The sequence below is a fragment of the Tachysurus vachellii genome, chromosome 26, assembly GCF_030014155.1.
Source record: "Tachysurus vachellii isolate PV-2020 chromosome 26, HZAU_Pvac_v1, whole genome shotgun sequence".
Lineage (NCBI taxonomy): Eukaryota > Metazoa > Chordata > Actinopteri > Siluriformes > Bagridae > Tachysurus > Tachysurus vachellii.
The window spans coordinates 5,458,125-5,475,659 of record NC_083485.1 but is presented as its reverse complement, the minus strand read 5'-3'; the positions used below and the strand labels follow the sequence as shown (position 1 = coordinate 5,475,659).

The 17,535-nt window shown below is 40.9% G+C and overlaps 1 protein-coding gene across 2 annotated transcripts in view; it reads right to left on the bottom strand.

Annotated features, from left to right (window-relative positions):
- Positions 1-17,535, bottom strand: part of abr (ABR activator of RhoGEF and GTPase) — a 117,469-nt gene that overhangs the window by 59,498 nt on the left and 40,436 nt on the right. Inside the window, exons 2-4 of one of the 2 annotated variants that reach the window (XM_060862828.1) lie at positions 14,672-14,847; positions 5,697-5,795; positions 2,087-2,272 (exon numbers count right to left, since the gene is read on the bottom strand). In XM_060862828.1, coding sequence (XP_060718811.1) covers positions 2,087-2,272; positions 5,697-5,795; positions 14,672-14,847 — 461 coding nt within the window. Of the gene's footprint in view, positions 1-2,086; positions 2,273-5,696; positions 5,796-11,625; positions 12,050-14,671; positions 14,848-17,535 lie in introns of those variants that run through there. The other variant, XM_060862829.1, reaches the window with a different exon arrangement.

Genomic DNA, 17,535 nt, shown 5'->3' with positions numbered 1-17,535 from the left:
CCTTTCTATTGGTCTCTTTCCTTCACTAGTCAATGTTCTGCTATTTATTTCTCTTACTATCTCTAGCTGGATATCTCACCGCTCTCCCTCTAGTTCTCTTTTCTTGCTCGATTTATTTTACTAACTCTCTTTTCTGCTCCCTCTCTCTCTCTCTCTCTCTCTCTCTCTCTCTCTTTTCTGCTCTCTCTCTCTCTCTCTCTCTCTGCTGCATGTTCTCACAGAGGACGTTTACAAGTTTGTGAGACGGGGACATAAGTCATGATCTCATGAAACCGCAGCGCTTTTTCAGTATTCAGCAACATTCTGAAGATGACAACAGTTTTTACCTTTTACTTCTATCTACATAAAACCACAATAACTCCTATTTATAGTGTACGAGTTGTAGTTTTTGTGTTAACTTTGTTTCTCCCAAATCCTCTTGTTCTACTCTAGCTGTAGTGTTCATGCAGGAAAAGTTCCCAAGCCCAGAGACTTTCTCTTAACAAAAAACAGAATGTTGTTTCCAGTTTAATGAGCGCTCTAATCGCATCTGCTACTGTGCAGACACACACACACACACAAACCTCACGCACACACACACATCCACTCAAATGTAATTGTGTTAAACAAAAATACTGCAGGCTTCATTTTGGCTTCTAGAACATTCATTAAATAAATGAGCCACAAGAACGAGGGACTAATTGTAGTGCGGAAAACTCACTATAATCAATAAATGAGACAAACACCTGGTTCATCTCTCAACACACACACACACACACACACACACACACACACACACACACACACACACACACACACACACCTCAAACTTAATACTGAGTCACTCTGAGATAATACACAAAAACACACAAAAAAAATGAAAATCATGTAACATTGGGAAACACAGACTCACACATAGACTCACACACAGACACATACACACACAGACACATACACACACAGACACATACACACACAGACACATACACACACACACAGACACATACACACAGACACATACACACACAGACACATACACACACAGACACATACACACAGACACATACACACACAGACACATACACACACAGACACACACATACACACAGACACATACACACACAGACACATACACACAGACACATACACACACAGACACATACACACAGACACATACACACGCAGACACATACACACGCAGACACATACATGCAGACACATACACGCAGACACATACACACACAGACACACACAAGGCACAGACACACAGACAAGTCGCAGACACACAGACAAGTCACAGACACACAGACAAGTCACAGACACACAGACAAGTCACAGACACACACACAATGCACAGAGAGACAGACAGAAACACACACAGACACATACACACACAGACACACACACAAGTCACAGACACACACACACAAGGCACACAGATAGACAGACAGAAACACAAACAGACCAACAGACAGACATACACAAACAGACACACACACAGAGCCCTGTCCCAACTTTATTATAGTCTGAATAAACAACATTATCACCAACTCATCAGACACAGACACCAAAATTAAAACTAAGCCTCAGAACCTTTCAATTAGAGAAGAAATGTCCCTGAATTTACATTAGTCTGAGGTGACCCTGCAGTTACTGACCACCAAGTTACCCCAAAGTTTCAAAATAATGAAATGACAGAACTGTGAAGTTACACAAGCCTACGGTGCAGAACCATGATGTTTCAGAGCCCTTTAGTTACTGAAGTCTACAGATGCCCTAGACATGAAAGTGTGGGAATCCACAACACACAAATTCTCAGTGTTTAAAGATATGAACAACACAGCAAAAGCAGAGCTTCCACCAATACATATTACCCACACACACCTAGATTATATATATATATATATATATATATATATATATATATATATATATATATATATATATATATATATATATATATATGTGTGTGTGTGTGTGTGTGTGTGCTTTTTGAGGAGATTTCCCCAAGAACGATAAGAACAATGATAGTGATGATACCATGACATCTGAAAACAAAAAAAAAAACTAAATAAATAAATAAAAATAAAAGCTCAGATTCTCTCACCAGCTTCTGGAAGAGGTGTCCGACTGTGACTTTATCGTCCCACTGCTGAATGTTGGGGAAAAGGGCATCGTAAAACTCCTTATGGATCTCATAGATGTCCTGGATCTTGTAAAAGATGGTTTCGATCTGCTCCAGTGTAAGCACGGGCTTGGACGTGGTGGCCGTTGCCTTCAAGGGACGCATAGGCTAAGGGGGCAGAAAGAAAAAAATAGAGAGAGAGAGAGAGAGAGAGAGAGAGAGAGAGAGGTGAGGGAAATGGAGATAAGGAAGCATTTAGAACATTCTTTTAGAACATTTGTAGGTACACGGTTTTGAGTTAATTTGCCATGCCGTGAAAGTAATATGCAAGTTATCAAAAGAAACTGAGAACTTTTTCATTTTCCAGCTTCATGTTTCTGTTCATGGTTTTCCTTTCAAGCTAATGGAAAAAACTCAAACAATCTAGGTGACTCATTGTTTACAGTAGGCTGTATCCATTCCATCTCCACTATTAATGGTGGTTTTATAATCAAACCTTAACCTTATCTACACTCACACTACCCAACACCCTAAACACCAATACAGAACTAACCCGGCAGATTAGGTTTTGTCTTATTGGTCTTATTTCTTTATAGTTCAGACTATAGATCAGTGACAGGCTTGATAATATTGCCCCTGGATTTAGTGACGATTGGGGCTAATTTATAAAACCCTGCGTCGCTGACACGTCTGACACACGGCATCAGCAATGAACGAGAAGGCAGGCGTCGGGACGAACAACAGCGGGTTTAATGAGATGGATTACTAATTAAACCCAAGTTTTGTGTGGTTTGAATGATCAAACCTGATTAACTAAGCGTTTCTTGTGTTTGCTTTACAATAGAAACTAGGCAATGATTACAGGCTTGCCTTTGAAGTCCATTTCTAGTTACTCTTCTTGTCTGTTCCTGTTCACATGAGTTACACCAGTTTTGAACAGTGGTTCACTTTCTTTCTCTTAAAGTTAGTAAGAAATCCCCCAACTTGGTGCTGTTAAACCACACAATGCAACATCTCTTAGAGCTGAAAATGTACCGGCCATTTTTTTGACCAATCATATTGGAGGATTTTGGGTAACACATCAAAGTCAATTTTGATAAGAGTCCTTGATTATTCCTTTACAAATACTACAAAACTAAATGAACAAGTTGTGTATTATTTCTTTTAACAAATTGGGGGGAAATTCTTTGTTTTTGTCTCTGCTGTATCCTTTAACAGATTGTTTTCCATCAGAAATCATTCTGCTTTCTTTTCTCTCACTGATTGGAAGATCTCTGGGTTCCGAAATAGCACATTAGCTCGGAATTTCTCCTTGAGCAGATTACGAGACATCCTGTGGTTTATAGCAAGTAATTCATATCTGATTGAGGGAAAGCATGCACCAGGATGTGTTGTGTGTGTGTGTGTGTGTGTGCGTGTGTGTGTGTTATGATGTTTTCCCACCACACCTCTCCTGTCGATAACATGGGTTTTTCCTGTTCCAATCCAAACGTGTCCGAAAATAGCATAATCGCTCTACCTATTAGTCAGACTGGACGTGAACCATATACATGTTGATGCAGATAATTGGAAGTTTTCATGATTCACACACAGTCTTTGGGGATCTAGAGACATATTTGCACCATTCGCTGTCCAATCAGCCAATCACGTGGCAGATACAGGTCACTGTTGGTGCCACATAGGCTAGCTTGAGTATTTTAGAAACTGCTGATCTCCTGGGATTTTCCACACAATAGTCAATAGTCTAGAGATAAAAAAAAAAGTGTGGGCTTTGTTGATCGGCCAGACCGGTTCGAGCTGACAAGATAACTCAAATAACCACTCTATAACCTTAAAGAATGGTTGAAAAGCATCTCAACCATGAGACAGGTGAGCTACCATAACAGAAAACCACACCAGGATCGAACTGAGGCTAACAGTGGGTACAGATGAAGACTTTATATACAGCGCATGGTCTTTTTTCATTGGGTACTAACGACGACTCATTTGTGTTACAGCTAAAAACAAATCTGGCCATAAATCCAGTGACATAATTTGCGCTCATGTTTATAAATACAAATAGTCTTTAGATGACAGCGTGGGGTGCGTCTAAACCACATGGATAAATGAACTGTGCAGTTTACAGATGTTCTTTTCAGAATGAGTAATGCTCAGCACCGTGAAAACGTGAGAACATAAGTACACTCAAAGAAAAAAACGACCTTAACCTGACTCAAATAACAACGAGGAGAAAAATCATTACATCACATCAACAAAACTTTTTGGTTTCTACACCCATTTGAGCATCATGACTATAATTTGTTGCTGATTCAACAACATTTAACGAGAGAGATTATGCAGCTCTGCTGAAACACTAATATCACACGCTAGTGGCTATTAACTAGAATTCAGCAACCAGCTTTTTTAGGGAAATATAATATTAATCCATCACAATGGATACACGTGAAATTTTTAGAGTTTAGTTTTTGTTTTTTTTCTTTTTTTACTTCTCTTTACTTTCTGCATGTTCAACTTCTAGCTTGCTGTGATTAGTGCCTTATTTACCTCCTCAAAACAGACAACTTTTCTAGCTTTAGCTGCGATAAACGGATGTCAAAACATCCCAGCTATCTAATTGTGATTAGTAATGTATTTACTTTCTCAACACAGCAAATTATATCATTAATATTATAGACTGGACAAAAACTTATGGGTGACTTGATCTTCCTGATTTTGCGTGTGAGAACTCTTCAGTTTTTTCAGTGCTAAATGTTAGAAATTCCTTGTAACATCAAACGCAGCAATAGATATTTTTTTATCTCTACATCAAGACATCAAGTGACTCTGCAGCACTGTAGTACTTTCGTTTTCAATCAGAAATCATTGTCTTGTATATAACTTACCAGCCGAATCACGTCATCGCTAGCACAGCTGTTAATTTCTCATAGAAATAATGAAAGCACAGCTTTAAAACCACGAACATCTCAATAGAAACATATTTAATGTGTTTCAGGATGATTTCTTTGAACAGTATTTAATCCAGACACTGTGCAGTGTACCACTGAGTAACAAGTTATCACGGCTGATTAGCGCCTAATCCGTTATTTCTATGATGAACATTTGATATTTCTTATCTCTGAAAGATCTGACTGACAGTCTGAGTCTGTAGATGTCAGTGCAGAAATGATCACACTTCTGCCCCATTTTCTAGTCAGGCTGAGGTTGACAGTGCGCTTGTGTGGTTTGCTTTCTGCAGAGCGGAAGTAAGAATTTCGAGACGGTCATCAAGGTCCCAGTCCACAAATTCAGCTTTATTTGAAAAGTTTCTCGAACCAGTACGAAGCTACAGTTATTTAATTCTTTCATGGTCAGATGATTGATGAAGCTCCCCCTGTGCAACTTTCATCTACACAGACAGCGCTGCAGGAAATGACATCAGCGGTGCACTTGTGAAACTGACAACGTTAAAAATAACGGGAAGTGGTACTCGAAGACGAGACTTAAAACTGAAATCCCATGCACTCACACACACACCCACACGTAGAGATGGGCAGTGTTAAAGAAAAGCTTTTGCAAAATGGAAGGTTCCTTAGTTGAAGGTGCCAATACATACCAGCAGCAGGGCATCAAGCTGGTTGATGTAGATCTCCTCACTGGCCATAAAACCAGAAAGTACCAGCTTCTTCATCTCCAGACCCTTCTCTGTGTTGACCTGACAAAGACAAAGACCAGAGTCCGCTTATTTTACAACATACTTTATTTTTATCGATTCACTTCAATATTTCATCCATTAATAATAATAATTCTGCGATCAATAAGGTTAAGTACACCGTCACCCTATCGTCAGCATGTCACGATCAGTCCTTTCTCCATTGTTTCTGCATTAAAGTCCAATTCAGGTGGTAAGAAACCTTGGCATGTTTGTTTATGAATAATAATTAACCTGGTATAAAGATCAACCAATCTGGAGTGAAGAAATTTGTGAGCACAATGTTTCTAACAGGACTGCAGGATCGGATATCTTTTGAGATTATGGGGACCAGACAAATGTCCCCATAAGGTCAAAAGATATCCGATACTGCAGTCCATTTTTTCCTTATGGGGACATTTATCTGGTCCCCATGAAGGAAACAGTTTAAAAAACTTCAACAAAAAAAAAGAACCTTGAAGATTTGTGTTTGTTTACATGCAAATGTGTTTAAAGAAAAGGTCAATATTCTCCATATTACAATAGCCAAGCATCCAAATCTGAACAGGAGAGAAAGCTAAAAGGCCAGGACACAATGACAACATGGAGGTCAGGGACACAGTGATTACTTTTCTGGAGTCACAGTGATTTCATTTTCTGGGGTTACAGTGATGATGGTCCGTGTCACAGTGATGACAGTCAGTGATGATGGTCCGTGTCACAGTGATGACAGTCAGTGATTACGGTCAGTGTCACAGTGATGACAGTCAGTGATTACGGTTAGTGTCACAGTGATGACAGTCAGTGATGATGGTCCGTGTCACAGTGATGACAGTCAGTGATTACGGTTAGTGTCACAGTGATGACAGTCAGTGATGATGGTCCGTGTCACAGTGATGACAGTCAGTGATTACGGTTAGTGTCACAGTGATGACAGTCAGTGATTACGGTCAGTGTCACAGTGATGACAGTCAGTGATTACGGTCAGTGTCACAGTGATGACAGTCAGTGATTACGGTCAGTGTCACAGTGATGACAGTCAGTGATGACAGTCAGTGTCACAGTGACGGCGGTCAGTGTCGCAGTGATTACGGTCAGTGTCACAGTGACGACGGTCAGTGTCGCAGTGATTACGGTCAGTGTCACAGTGACGACGGTCAGTGTCGCAGTGATTACGGTCAGTGTCACAGTGACTACGGTCAGTATCACAGTGACGGCGGTCAGTGTCACAGTGACGGCGGTCAGTGTCACAGTGACGGCGGTCAGTGTCACAGTGACGACGGGCAGTGTCACAGTGACGACGGGCAGTGTCACAGTGACGACGGGCAGTGTCACAGTGACGACGATCAGTGTCACAGTGACGGCGGTCAGTGTCACAGTGACGGCGGTCAGTGTCACAGTGACGGCGGTCAGTGTCACAGTGACGGCGGTCAGTGTCACAGTGACGGCGGTCAGTGTCACAGTGACGACGGGCAGTGTCACAGTGACGACGGGCAGTGTCACAGTGACGACGGGCAGTGTCACAGTGACGACGGTCAGTGTCACAGTGACGACGGGCAGTGTCACAGTGACGGCGGTCAGTGTCACAGTGACGACGGGCAGTGTCACAGTGACGACGGGCAGTGTCACAGTGACGGCGGTCAGTGTCACAGTGACGACGGTCAGTGTCACAGTGACGACGGTCAGTGTCACAGTGACGACGGTCAGTGTCACAGTGATGAGAGTTCATTTTCTGGGGTCACAGTGATGACTTTTCTGGGTTGATGCGTGATCACACCACAATTAAATTCAACACTGTACTTCTGTAGGTGTTGATAACAGACAGAAAAGTGCAAAACATTCAAGCATAACAACAACAAAAATCCACAGGAGGACAAAATAATAATTCAATTAATAAAATTATTGATTCGATTTATTGAAAATAAATAACATCATCTTAAAAGATGATGCCTCTTACGGCCAGAAAACTACTACAATTAGTGTTTGTGTTGTAGAAATACTATGATCATTTTGTTGGGTTTGTTTAAAGAAATCTAAAATTACAATAAAATAATGTGGTGCTTTATTGCATGAGACTTACTGTAGTCTCAACCCACTGCTAATTATCCGTTATGTACGTTTTCAGTGTTTAGCATACAGAACGTGTAACCAATCAGTAACAGGCAGTACTTCTAGCTCCGCCCACGAGTACCACTAGTCTCAAGCAGTTGCCAAAACCTGAACCTTTCACATGTTTTAAAAAAAAAAAAAAAGTTCCAGGGTCCTGATGCTAAAACATCCAGAAGAAGGTACTAACCCCCTTCTTGTTTGCTTGCTTAGGCCTGAGTAAAAGTCATGAGACACAACTTAATGCCCCAGTTACAGATAGAGAGAGACAGAAATATAAAGTAGATCTACTTTTCATATTCAGTCTGTTATATCATTTAACAGACTAACCCAACAACATGCGTTATTTAACAAGCTCAGAGCGCCCACGGGGCCAAATAAATATCAAATACACAATACAAAAGCACAAAGTTATGAGTGGCCTGTAAAGCAGATTACAGCATATAAAAGAACAAACAGTGGCTGTTTATTATATAGAGGAAACGTACCACCCCTCTGACTAACTGCTACTAAATGAGAAGGCTGCTAAATATAGTGACAATTTCCTGACCCTACACTCATCCCACTACACGTTCAGGTTGTGAACAGTGTGCTCTGTGTGCTTATACTTACCTCCACACACACAAATACAAACTCACACAAACACACGCACACAAACACGTGCACAAACACACACATAAAACTAGCATAAACGTCATCACCCCAGAGAAAGTGCTACTTTTGAAGTTGTTTTTATTTTTTTATTTTATTTCTTAAAATAGATTTCGCTTTCAATTTTTTGCGAAGTCATACTAGCTGACAACTTTTATGTATATATTTCATTACAAATACAAACACAATGACTTATAATTAATAATAATTATATTATTTAAAAAAAAAATGAAAAAAAGTGTACGCTTAATCTTTTTTAAGATTAAAAATATTAAATAAAAAAGGATTTTATATACACTCAAGAGCAAAATCTTATGACCAGAGAAAATATGACAAGTATTCACACTTCGCACTGGTGGACCGTAACCAGGTTGTAAGTTCACGAGCAAGAGACAAAAAAAATTTACTGAAAACTGCATTTAAATTTAAACAGGTTGGTCATCAGCTGATCAAATGTTTAAGGCCATAGTTAAAGATTTTAAAGTTAAAATCTGTACAGAAATATAGCTTTAATGTCGTTGTCCTTCAGGCAGTCACACGGTCATGATCTCCTGATGGCGAAAGCAAAAAGGCTTTCTATTTTTGAACGTGGCAGACAAGCAAGGGCTCTCGCAACGTGCCATTGTTGCCAACTTTGGACGCAGTAAGACAGTCATTTTAAATTTCTTAAAATTCTTAAAAGATCCTGAGAGTTTTGGAACAAATATTCAAGTGGTAGACACAAAGGCCATTACTGATGCTGACTGCAGCCCAATAACCATAAGACGGCATCTGCGAGAGAAGGGATTAAAGAACAAAAAAAAACGTCTTCAAAAGCCACGTCTTATCCCACACCACAAACTTGCCTGTTTGGAATTTTAAGGGAGCACCAAACATGGGACACTGAAAGATGGAAGAAAGTTTTATTCTCGGACGAGAAAAACTTGAACCTGGATAGTACTGATGGCTTCCAACGATGCTGCCACGACAAGGAGATCCCACTGGAGAAGTGAAGGACAGTGAAGGAGGCTCCATTATGATCTGGGGTGGTTTTTCTTTCAATGGGAAAACGAAGCATCAGGTTGTTCAGGGGCGTCAAACGGCGAAAAGAGTGTTCAACAAGAACGGTGGGGCTTTTCTGACACTTTCAGCCTGTTTGAATTGCCTTTGGACATGGTTGGTTGGTTATGATCCACCAGCACAAAATGCAAATACTTGGAATGTTTTTGTTCAGGAGTGTAAATATAGTGGACCTTTTTTTTTTTTTTACGGGAAACCAAGCTAAAGTTCCTGCTAAACCGCTCAACATAATCATGACAACAATGACGAGGTCACCTGTTCAAAATTGCAATCAATTATATACCCTGGTTAATTTGAGCAGGATATCTCTAAAATCTTGTTAAGCCTAAACTGTATAACCTGTGTGTTCACTGTAAATGTGTTTAATACTGGAGGAACATCCTGAACACATTCAATAACCTCCAGTGTTGATTTGAATAAAAGAAGCAGGACATAAGAAGACAACTTGCCAAACACGGCAAAACTTTTGAGGTTAAGAAGCCAATGTCTCCATTACACGTGCTAAAAACAACAAGACAAAAGCCCCATTCTTTAGATCTCTCCAAGCTGGGATTACAGCGATCCAAAGAGCTACTGTTTGAACGAAGTGTATCGGAAATCCGGGGCTTTGTGTTTCTCATGAAACGCTCTGGAAACAAACCAAAATTCATCTCGTTGAGTTAGTGAATAGTCTGAAAAGGAGCTCTGACGATACATGGTATATGTTTAGTCTGCAGATAATAATGGGCTAAATCCAGTTTTTTGACGGTGTGAACAGTAAAACCGCATTAAAACTGTACACTAAATGGCCAAACGTTTGTGAAGACGCACATATGTGGGTCTTCTAAAAGTTTACCACACAATTATACAAGATGTCTCTGTATGCTGTAGCATTAAAACTTCCCTTAACTGAAACTAAAAGTGCACGAACATGTTCCAGAAAGACAATACTCCTGTTCACAAAGCGAGAGTCCAGCACTGAGCCCTGACTCAGACTAAACCCCACTGAATAGCTTCGCGATGAACTGGAACCATGTGAGGACTTCGCATCCTGACATCTCCCTAAAAGCCATCAAAAAGATTCGTGAAAGCTTCACTGTTTATATAGATTTTTTTATTTATTTATTTATTTTATTTTTTTTGTGCAAAATCCACGAAGCATCAACGTGAACACATTTTCAGAGCAACAACTGCTGGAACTCACTTCTGTTTGTTAAGATCTGGATTCTGTATGAACCTTTTGGGGCATGTTTACCTGTGCTAGATATGAAGCTTGTTTAAAAACTTGTTTAAATGTTAAAAAATAAATAAAATAAAATAAAATAAATAAAAACCCTTGCTACAATTTCTACAAAAATTAAACTGGAAAGTTTCTCAAACAAAAAGAAAAAAAAAAAGTTTCTCAATAAATAAACAAACAAACAAACAAAAAAAAAAATAAATAAATAAATAAGAAGCATTAAATAATAAAATACATATTTTATTATTTTGTTTATTGGTTGTAATAAAAATATAAATAATAATATTAATAACAATAATAATAAATGAGGATGATCAAATGTATTTCTGTAATGTTTATTCTAGTTCATTTTGAGAGAGAAAAAGTATAAGAGTATGTTGTGTGTTTATCAGCATCAGTGGATATTTGTATCGATCAATCAAATTCAGTGGTGTGTGTGTCGTGCTCCATGACGAGGTGAAGTGCACCAGGAACAGTGTTATCTCAAGTGTGTGTGTGTGTGTGTGTAGGGGGGGGGTTCTTTATCTCTCATTCTATTGACTATAATAAAACATGACAGCGAAGACAGTGATGGTCCTTGACAGCCAGGGAGTTAAGTTATAAAATATTACCAGCAGAGCAAACACACACACACACACACACACACACACACACAGAGAGCAGTGATATCACGGTGTGAAGAACGACAGACCTTTAACTTCTTCTCTATTTTTAGTTGCTGAAAACCACAGCGAGAGCGCTGCCAGTTATCAAACTACAGCAGCAGAGAGAAAGAAAGCTTTCATTCATTCTGCGTTTTTCCTCTCGTTTATTTCTCACCTTAAACTCGCTCGGAGTACACGGCGTGTCCAGGTCCACGTCCACCTCGTACTCAAACACATCTTCATCCTCCAGAACTTTGTCCAGGAAACCAAGCACCTCTTCTTCTCCCTCCTCCATTCTGTAGCCTTATCAATCTCTCTATCTCTCTCTCTCTCTCTGTCTCTCTCTCTCTCACACACACTCACACACTTTTGTCCTTCTTTAGTTCCTTGTTTCAGCTCACGACCTGCTCGCCACACTCCATCGGTCTTTCCTTTCTGTGCCTGAGCCACAAGATTTCTGTTTCCTACTTTCTTACTTATCTTCCTTCCCCACGCTTCTTTTTTGTACAAACAAAAAAATTTCTTCGTTTTCCAAAAAAAGCGGCGGTGCATGCACAGCTCTCTTCCTTTCTTGACTGCACATGTAGCCACACACACACCCACACACACACTGGACCGCTAACTCAGACGGACATTAACACGCCTCCCCATGTCTCCTCCCCCTGCTTGGTCTTCGTCTTCCTGGTGTGCGTGTGTGTGTGTGCATGTGTGCATGTGTGTGTGTGTCTTCCACTTCCTTATTGATCTATATGGGTCCTCTCTCTTTCTCACCTTCAAACACACACACACACAGCACCAGAATAGAAAAGCCCTCAGAAGTCACTAGTGTTGTGGGTTTTGTGTGTTTGTGTGTGTGTGTGTGTGTGTGTTTTAATCCAGGGCTGTAGAATTCTCACGAATTCTCAGCCCTAGAATTCAAACACATTTAGTCACTGGATTACATCAGCTTGATCTAAAGTTTTAGCGTTGCTATAGTAACAAGTCTTCCTTCACTTCTTTGGGCATGTGTCACTACAACGCACAGGCTCGATGAGCAACATCATGAAATCCCATTTTGCTTCATCTCCTTCAAAAATCCATACACACTCACAATACATCTTTCAGAGTGTAGCCTTGTTGTGTGTGTGTGTGTGTGTGTGTGTGTGTCATGTGCGCGTTCGTTCGTTCGTTCGTTCAGGAGTGCAGTGTCCAATGAAAGCTAGAAAAACTATCCTAAAAAGCGCTTGTTAACTGAAGTGTCCTTGTTGTCCGACACTTCCCATGAGATCAGACTGAAGAAAAGGAGAAATATGACTAAACACGCAATGTGTTGTTTAATACCGATTCCTCTTTTTAGCAGGTCTTCTGTTGCAGATCGGTGGGAGTTTCTTCACTCAGGCACACAGATGCATGGCTTTAATCAGTTAACACTAACAACACGAAGTACAATTTAATTAAGACGACGCTCTGCAGTTCTGTACTAACATATATTTCATGCTAGAATAGGTCCTTGTGCCTGCTCTCCATAAACATGACAGCATATGACGTCAGTTCACATTTCTTCAGAGGAACTGCAGAGCTGCACGATGCTGGAAAAGCCCACAAAAGCCCTGAAATTTACAGTATGCTAAAGTTTCAGACCATGATTCTGCTTAACTCAGCATGTTCCTGCTTCACAGATGTGTGACCTTTTTTTTTTTTTTTAACTGATAACCTACTGGTGAGGGGGCACGGTGGCTTAGTGGTTAGCACGTTCGCCTCACACCTCCAGGGTTGGGGGTTCGATTCCCGCCTCCGCCTTGTGTGTGTGGAGTTTGCATGTTCTCCCCGTGCCTCGGGGGTTTCCTCCGGGTACTCCGGTTTCCTTCGCAGGGCATCGCAGGGCACACACACCCATCGCAGGGCACACACACACTCTCATTCACTCACACAATCACACACTACGGACAATTTTCCAGAAATGCCAATCAACCTACCATGCATGTCTTTGGACCGGGGGAGGAAACCGGAGTACCCGGAGGAAACCCCCGAGGCACGGGGAGAACATGCAAACTCCACACACACAAGGCGGAGGCGGGAATCGCACCCCAACCCTGGAGGTGTGAGGCGAACGTGCTAACCACTAAGCCACCGTGAACCCTAGAATTGTAACACAACCAAAAATATTTTCAATATACAAATATAGATAGCAACTTCCGGTTTAAATCTGGATGCAGGTAAAGTATGAGGTCCTCAAAACAAAAAGAATGAAAAAGCAAAAAAAAAAAAAAAACACTGAAAAACGTTTTTTTACTCAGTATCACTTGTGCGTTTCTGCAGCTTGACCACTAGATGGCGACAAATATGTTTGTGTTTTGAAGCTCTATGAGAATCTAAACTTCTTAAGAGCAGACAGAAACAAAACAAACCCAGTTATACACTGTAAAGTTATAGATTTTATGACATCAGACTGTCCGTACGCACACACACACACGCACACACACGCACGCACACGCACGCACACGCACGAACACGCACGCACACACAGTCTCTCACGCCTGCACTCGTTCACAAATAGTCCACTGTGAGGAGAATAGAGGAATTGTGTTGTGTGTTTTCGCTAACTGCTTTGACATTTTCATCAAACATTAGCAGTGGAGTTTGAAAGCTGTAAGAGGAGACTGATCTCTCTCACACACACACACACACACACACACACACACACACACACCAAATCTACCTAGACATCTACCTGTTCTCTATTAAAATGCCTCCAAGCATTCAGGGATATCTTTTTACACTTTGTGCTACGGACATAAAACTTTGAGCTAAAGCGAGACACAGAACAGAAAAGCACATCGACGGTTTTAGGGGTCAATGACTCAGACCTCTGCTGTGTCTGAGTATTAATAATCAGAGACGTGGTGTCATGGTGTAGGAGTTGTGAGTGTCTTGTGGTGTGATTAAGCCTGTACTACATTAAGAGGGTGTGTGTACATGTCTGCATGTCCGTTGTTACCATTGTTTGAGTGCAGTGTTAAAGGAATAATCCTGAATCAGCTGCTGAACGAGTCTGAGTCATAGGAAGGGAAGTTTTGAGAAAATGCTATTTCGATTTCCTACAGTAGCTTCGGTCGCTCAGTGGAATTTGTTTAATGTGTCGACTGAGTCAATTAAATCGATTCAGTGTCTATTTCTGAAATGAAATCATCATAAAACAAAATCATCGTTACACACACACACACACACACACACACACTTACCCCAGGAAGTAGACCCTCAGGTGGCGTAGGGGACACTGGGTCTCCATCAGGCCGTACACACAACTGTGGGGACATGGTGGGAGACTCATCAATGAAGGGCATGGTCTCGGAGCCGTCTTGAGACTTCCTGTCCTCTGCTCCGTCTCCATCATAACCGTCTGTGTTATAGTTAAAATCTGCAAGTGAGGACACAGGACGTGATTATTAACCGTGACCATAAGACGAGACGAGTTCCTGCGTCCCTTTTCACGCAAAAAGTTGATATAAATCACCAAAATAAAAATAGAACATGACAAGAAGGCGCTTTAAAGACTTTTGCCACACTTATTGACCAGAGGTCCAACATATACTTAAAGAACTAGAAGAATACTAAAAAATATAAAGTAAGAAGAGAAATCTACAGAAAAAACACACTCGGTCAAGTCCTGCTGTGAAAAAGCATTTCAGTGTGGTCTGTCTTAATTAACACAGAAAACATTCCCACGTGCTGGCACACACAAACACACCGCCTAGGTAACGGTCCCTGGGGGCGGGGCCTATCCCAGTGGCGTCGTCGAGGCTGGTTACCGTGACGACTGGCGACAAGCAAGTGGAATCCGGGATCCATAAATTACTACAATATCGAGATGTGCTCACACACACACACACACACACACACACACTCTCTCTCCTTTAAAAGTGTGTGAATAAAAACAGGAATTGCTTGACAATTTGTCTAAAATGCTCCCAGATGAGAGAACCATTTCATAGCATCATGACTCATTTATTACTTTAATGTAACAGAATTTAAAGTCTCAATATCGGACTATTCAATTGGTGGCCCGTCTGAGACTGATCCGGTCCTCAAGGTAATTCTTCAAGTATCCTAGTGTGAAAAAGTGTTAAAAAGACGTCTCTATAATAAATTTAGTACAGTTATGAAGCGACACGCATTCTGACTCTTCCATTCGGGCACGAGCCGCAGTCGCAGCACAGAGCAGGAGTCACGTGACGTTAGGCGAGTTGCCACGTGAGACGTTATGACTGACGGGACGACGACGGATGAATACGTTTGTTAATATAATTCCGTCTGTGTGTTTTTTCCCCTCAGGTGAAGACACATTAACCCTATTCTTCCACCCTAGCTCTACTCACTGTACACGTGCGAATCGTCACTCACACATGAAATCACACGTACTGCACTGACAACATACACCCGATTTCACTGCTCTTGTGAAGTCTAAAAATGTCATTTGAAGGCAGCCTAAATGTTTGCCAGTTATTGAGATGGCTGTCGTAGTTTAAATAGGCATCTAAAATCGTTTATTTTGACGAAAAGAATACCATGTTATTTTAAATATTGTGAACTCTTTTTGTTATATGCACTTAAGTCTCAGTTAAATTAGTTAAATTCTAAATGAGTGTGATGTGACACTGATTTATACCATTTAAATGTAGGGGAAAAAGCTTACTTGGGTGTCTTATGGAGCAAAAAATACAACATCTGGGCTCCTATATTGTTGTTGTGTCTGATCTACAGACTGCTGAGTGAAAGCTCTGAAAGCAGTGGAAATGTTTTTGCTTTTAACAGAAAATAAGTGAAAGGCAGAGCCATCTTTCCATCACTCGTCTCTCTCCGTCTTCCTCGAATCTATAGAATTACGACAACTTCCCTGGACTCGGGAAAGGATCGACCTGCTGTCTGCTCTTTACCCTGTGAATTATGGGAAATGTAGTCTACTGCTTAGTACTAACCTCGACCTTAATACGACTGAAAGAGGATTCAGCTGCATGTGAACTTTTATGGAAATACAAACAATTTAAAGTGTGTTGGGGTTTTTTTTTTTTTTTTTTACAGTACATGCGAAAAATAAGAGGAAGAAGCGCATGAGGCAGAACAGCCATGCAAACAAAACAGAAGTATTTCCATACAAACAATAAAGTTTAGTAAGGAAAACAAACCGCAGTATGATTTGTGTACAGGCAAATACACAGCAGGTGATGTACAGTGACACTAATCCCACACAACACAAAAACACAATGTCCCTTACAGGAGACGAGGACTGGAGCGAGGCATCAGGGGTAGTTTATTAAACTGGAGTCGAGGAAGAGATCATGAACTGTCTGTTTCAGTGGAGGTTCACATGAAGATCTGTTCTTTACCTCGTCATCAAATGTCAAGTACAGTGCACACATCGAACTGTCACCTCATTCTCTCTGCCTGCCTCTGTCTGTCTTTATCTCTCTGTCCATCTCTCTCTGCCTCTCTCTGTCTGTCTTTATCTCTCTGTCCATCTCTCTCTCTGCCTGCCTCTGTCTGTCTTTATCTCTCTGTCCATATCTCTCGCTCTCTCTCTGTCCATCTCTCTCTCTGTCTCTCTCTGTCTGTCTTTATCTCTCTGTCCATCTCTCTCTCTGCCTGCCTCTGTCCGTCTTTATCTCTCTGTCCATCTCTCTCTCTCTGCCTGCCTCTGTCCGTCTTTATCTCTCTGTCCATCTCTCTCACTACCTGTCTCTGTCTCTCCCTCTCTAGTATTGTATCTATTTGATTGCTTCTTATCACTATTGTCGTTGTGATTATTACAGTTATTATTCTTTCTTTTCTTTCTACTTTGTTCTCTTGATATTTATTGATCCTTAAACCTCCAGTTACTGGCTTTAGCAACACAGTGAACACCAGAGTCATGCTAATGAAGCTCAATGAATAAACTGTTTTACTGTCTGTCACACACAACACACACACACACACACACACACACACACACACCTTACCGTCTGGAGAGAATAAAGCGCGCAGGATGCACGCAGCCTCGAAAAAGAAAGCCATGCGCTCGCCTCTCAGCAAATGTCTAACACAACATCTCTCTCTCACACACACACACACA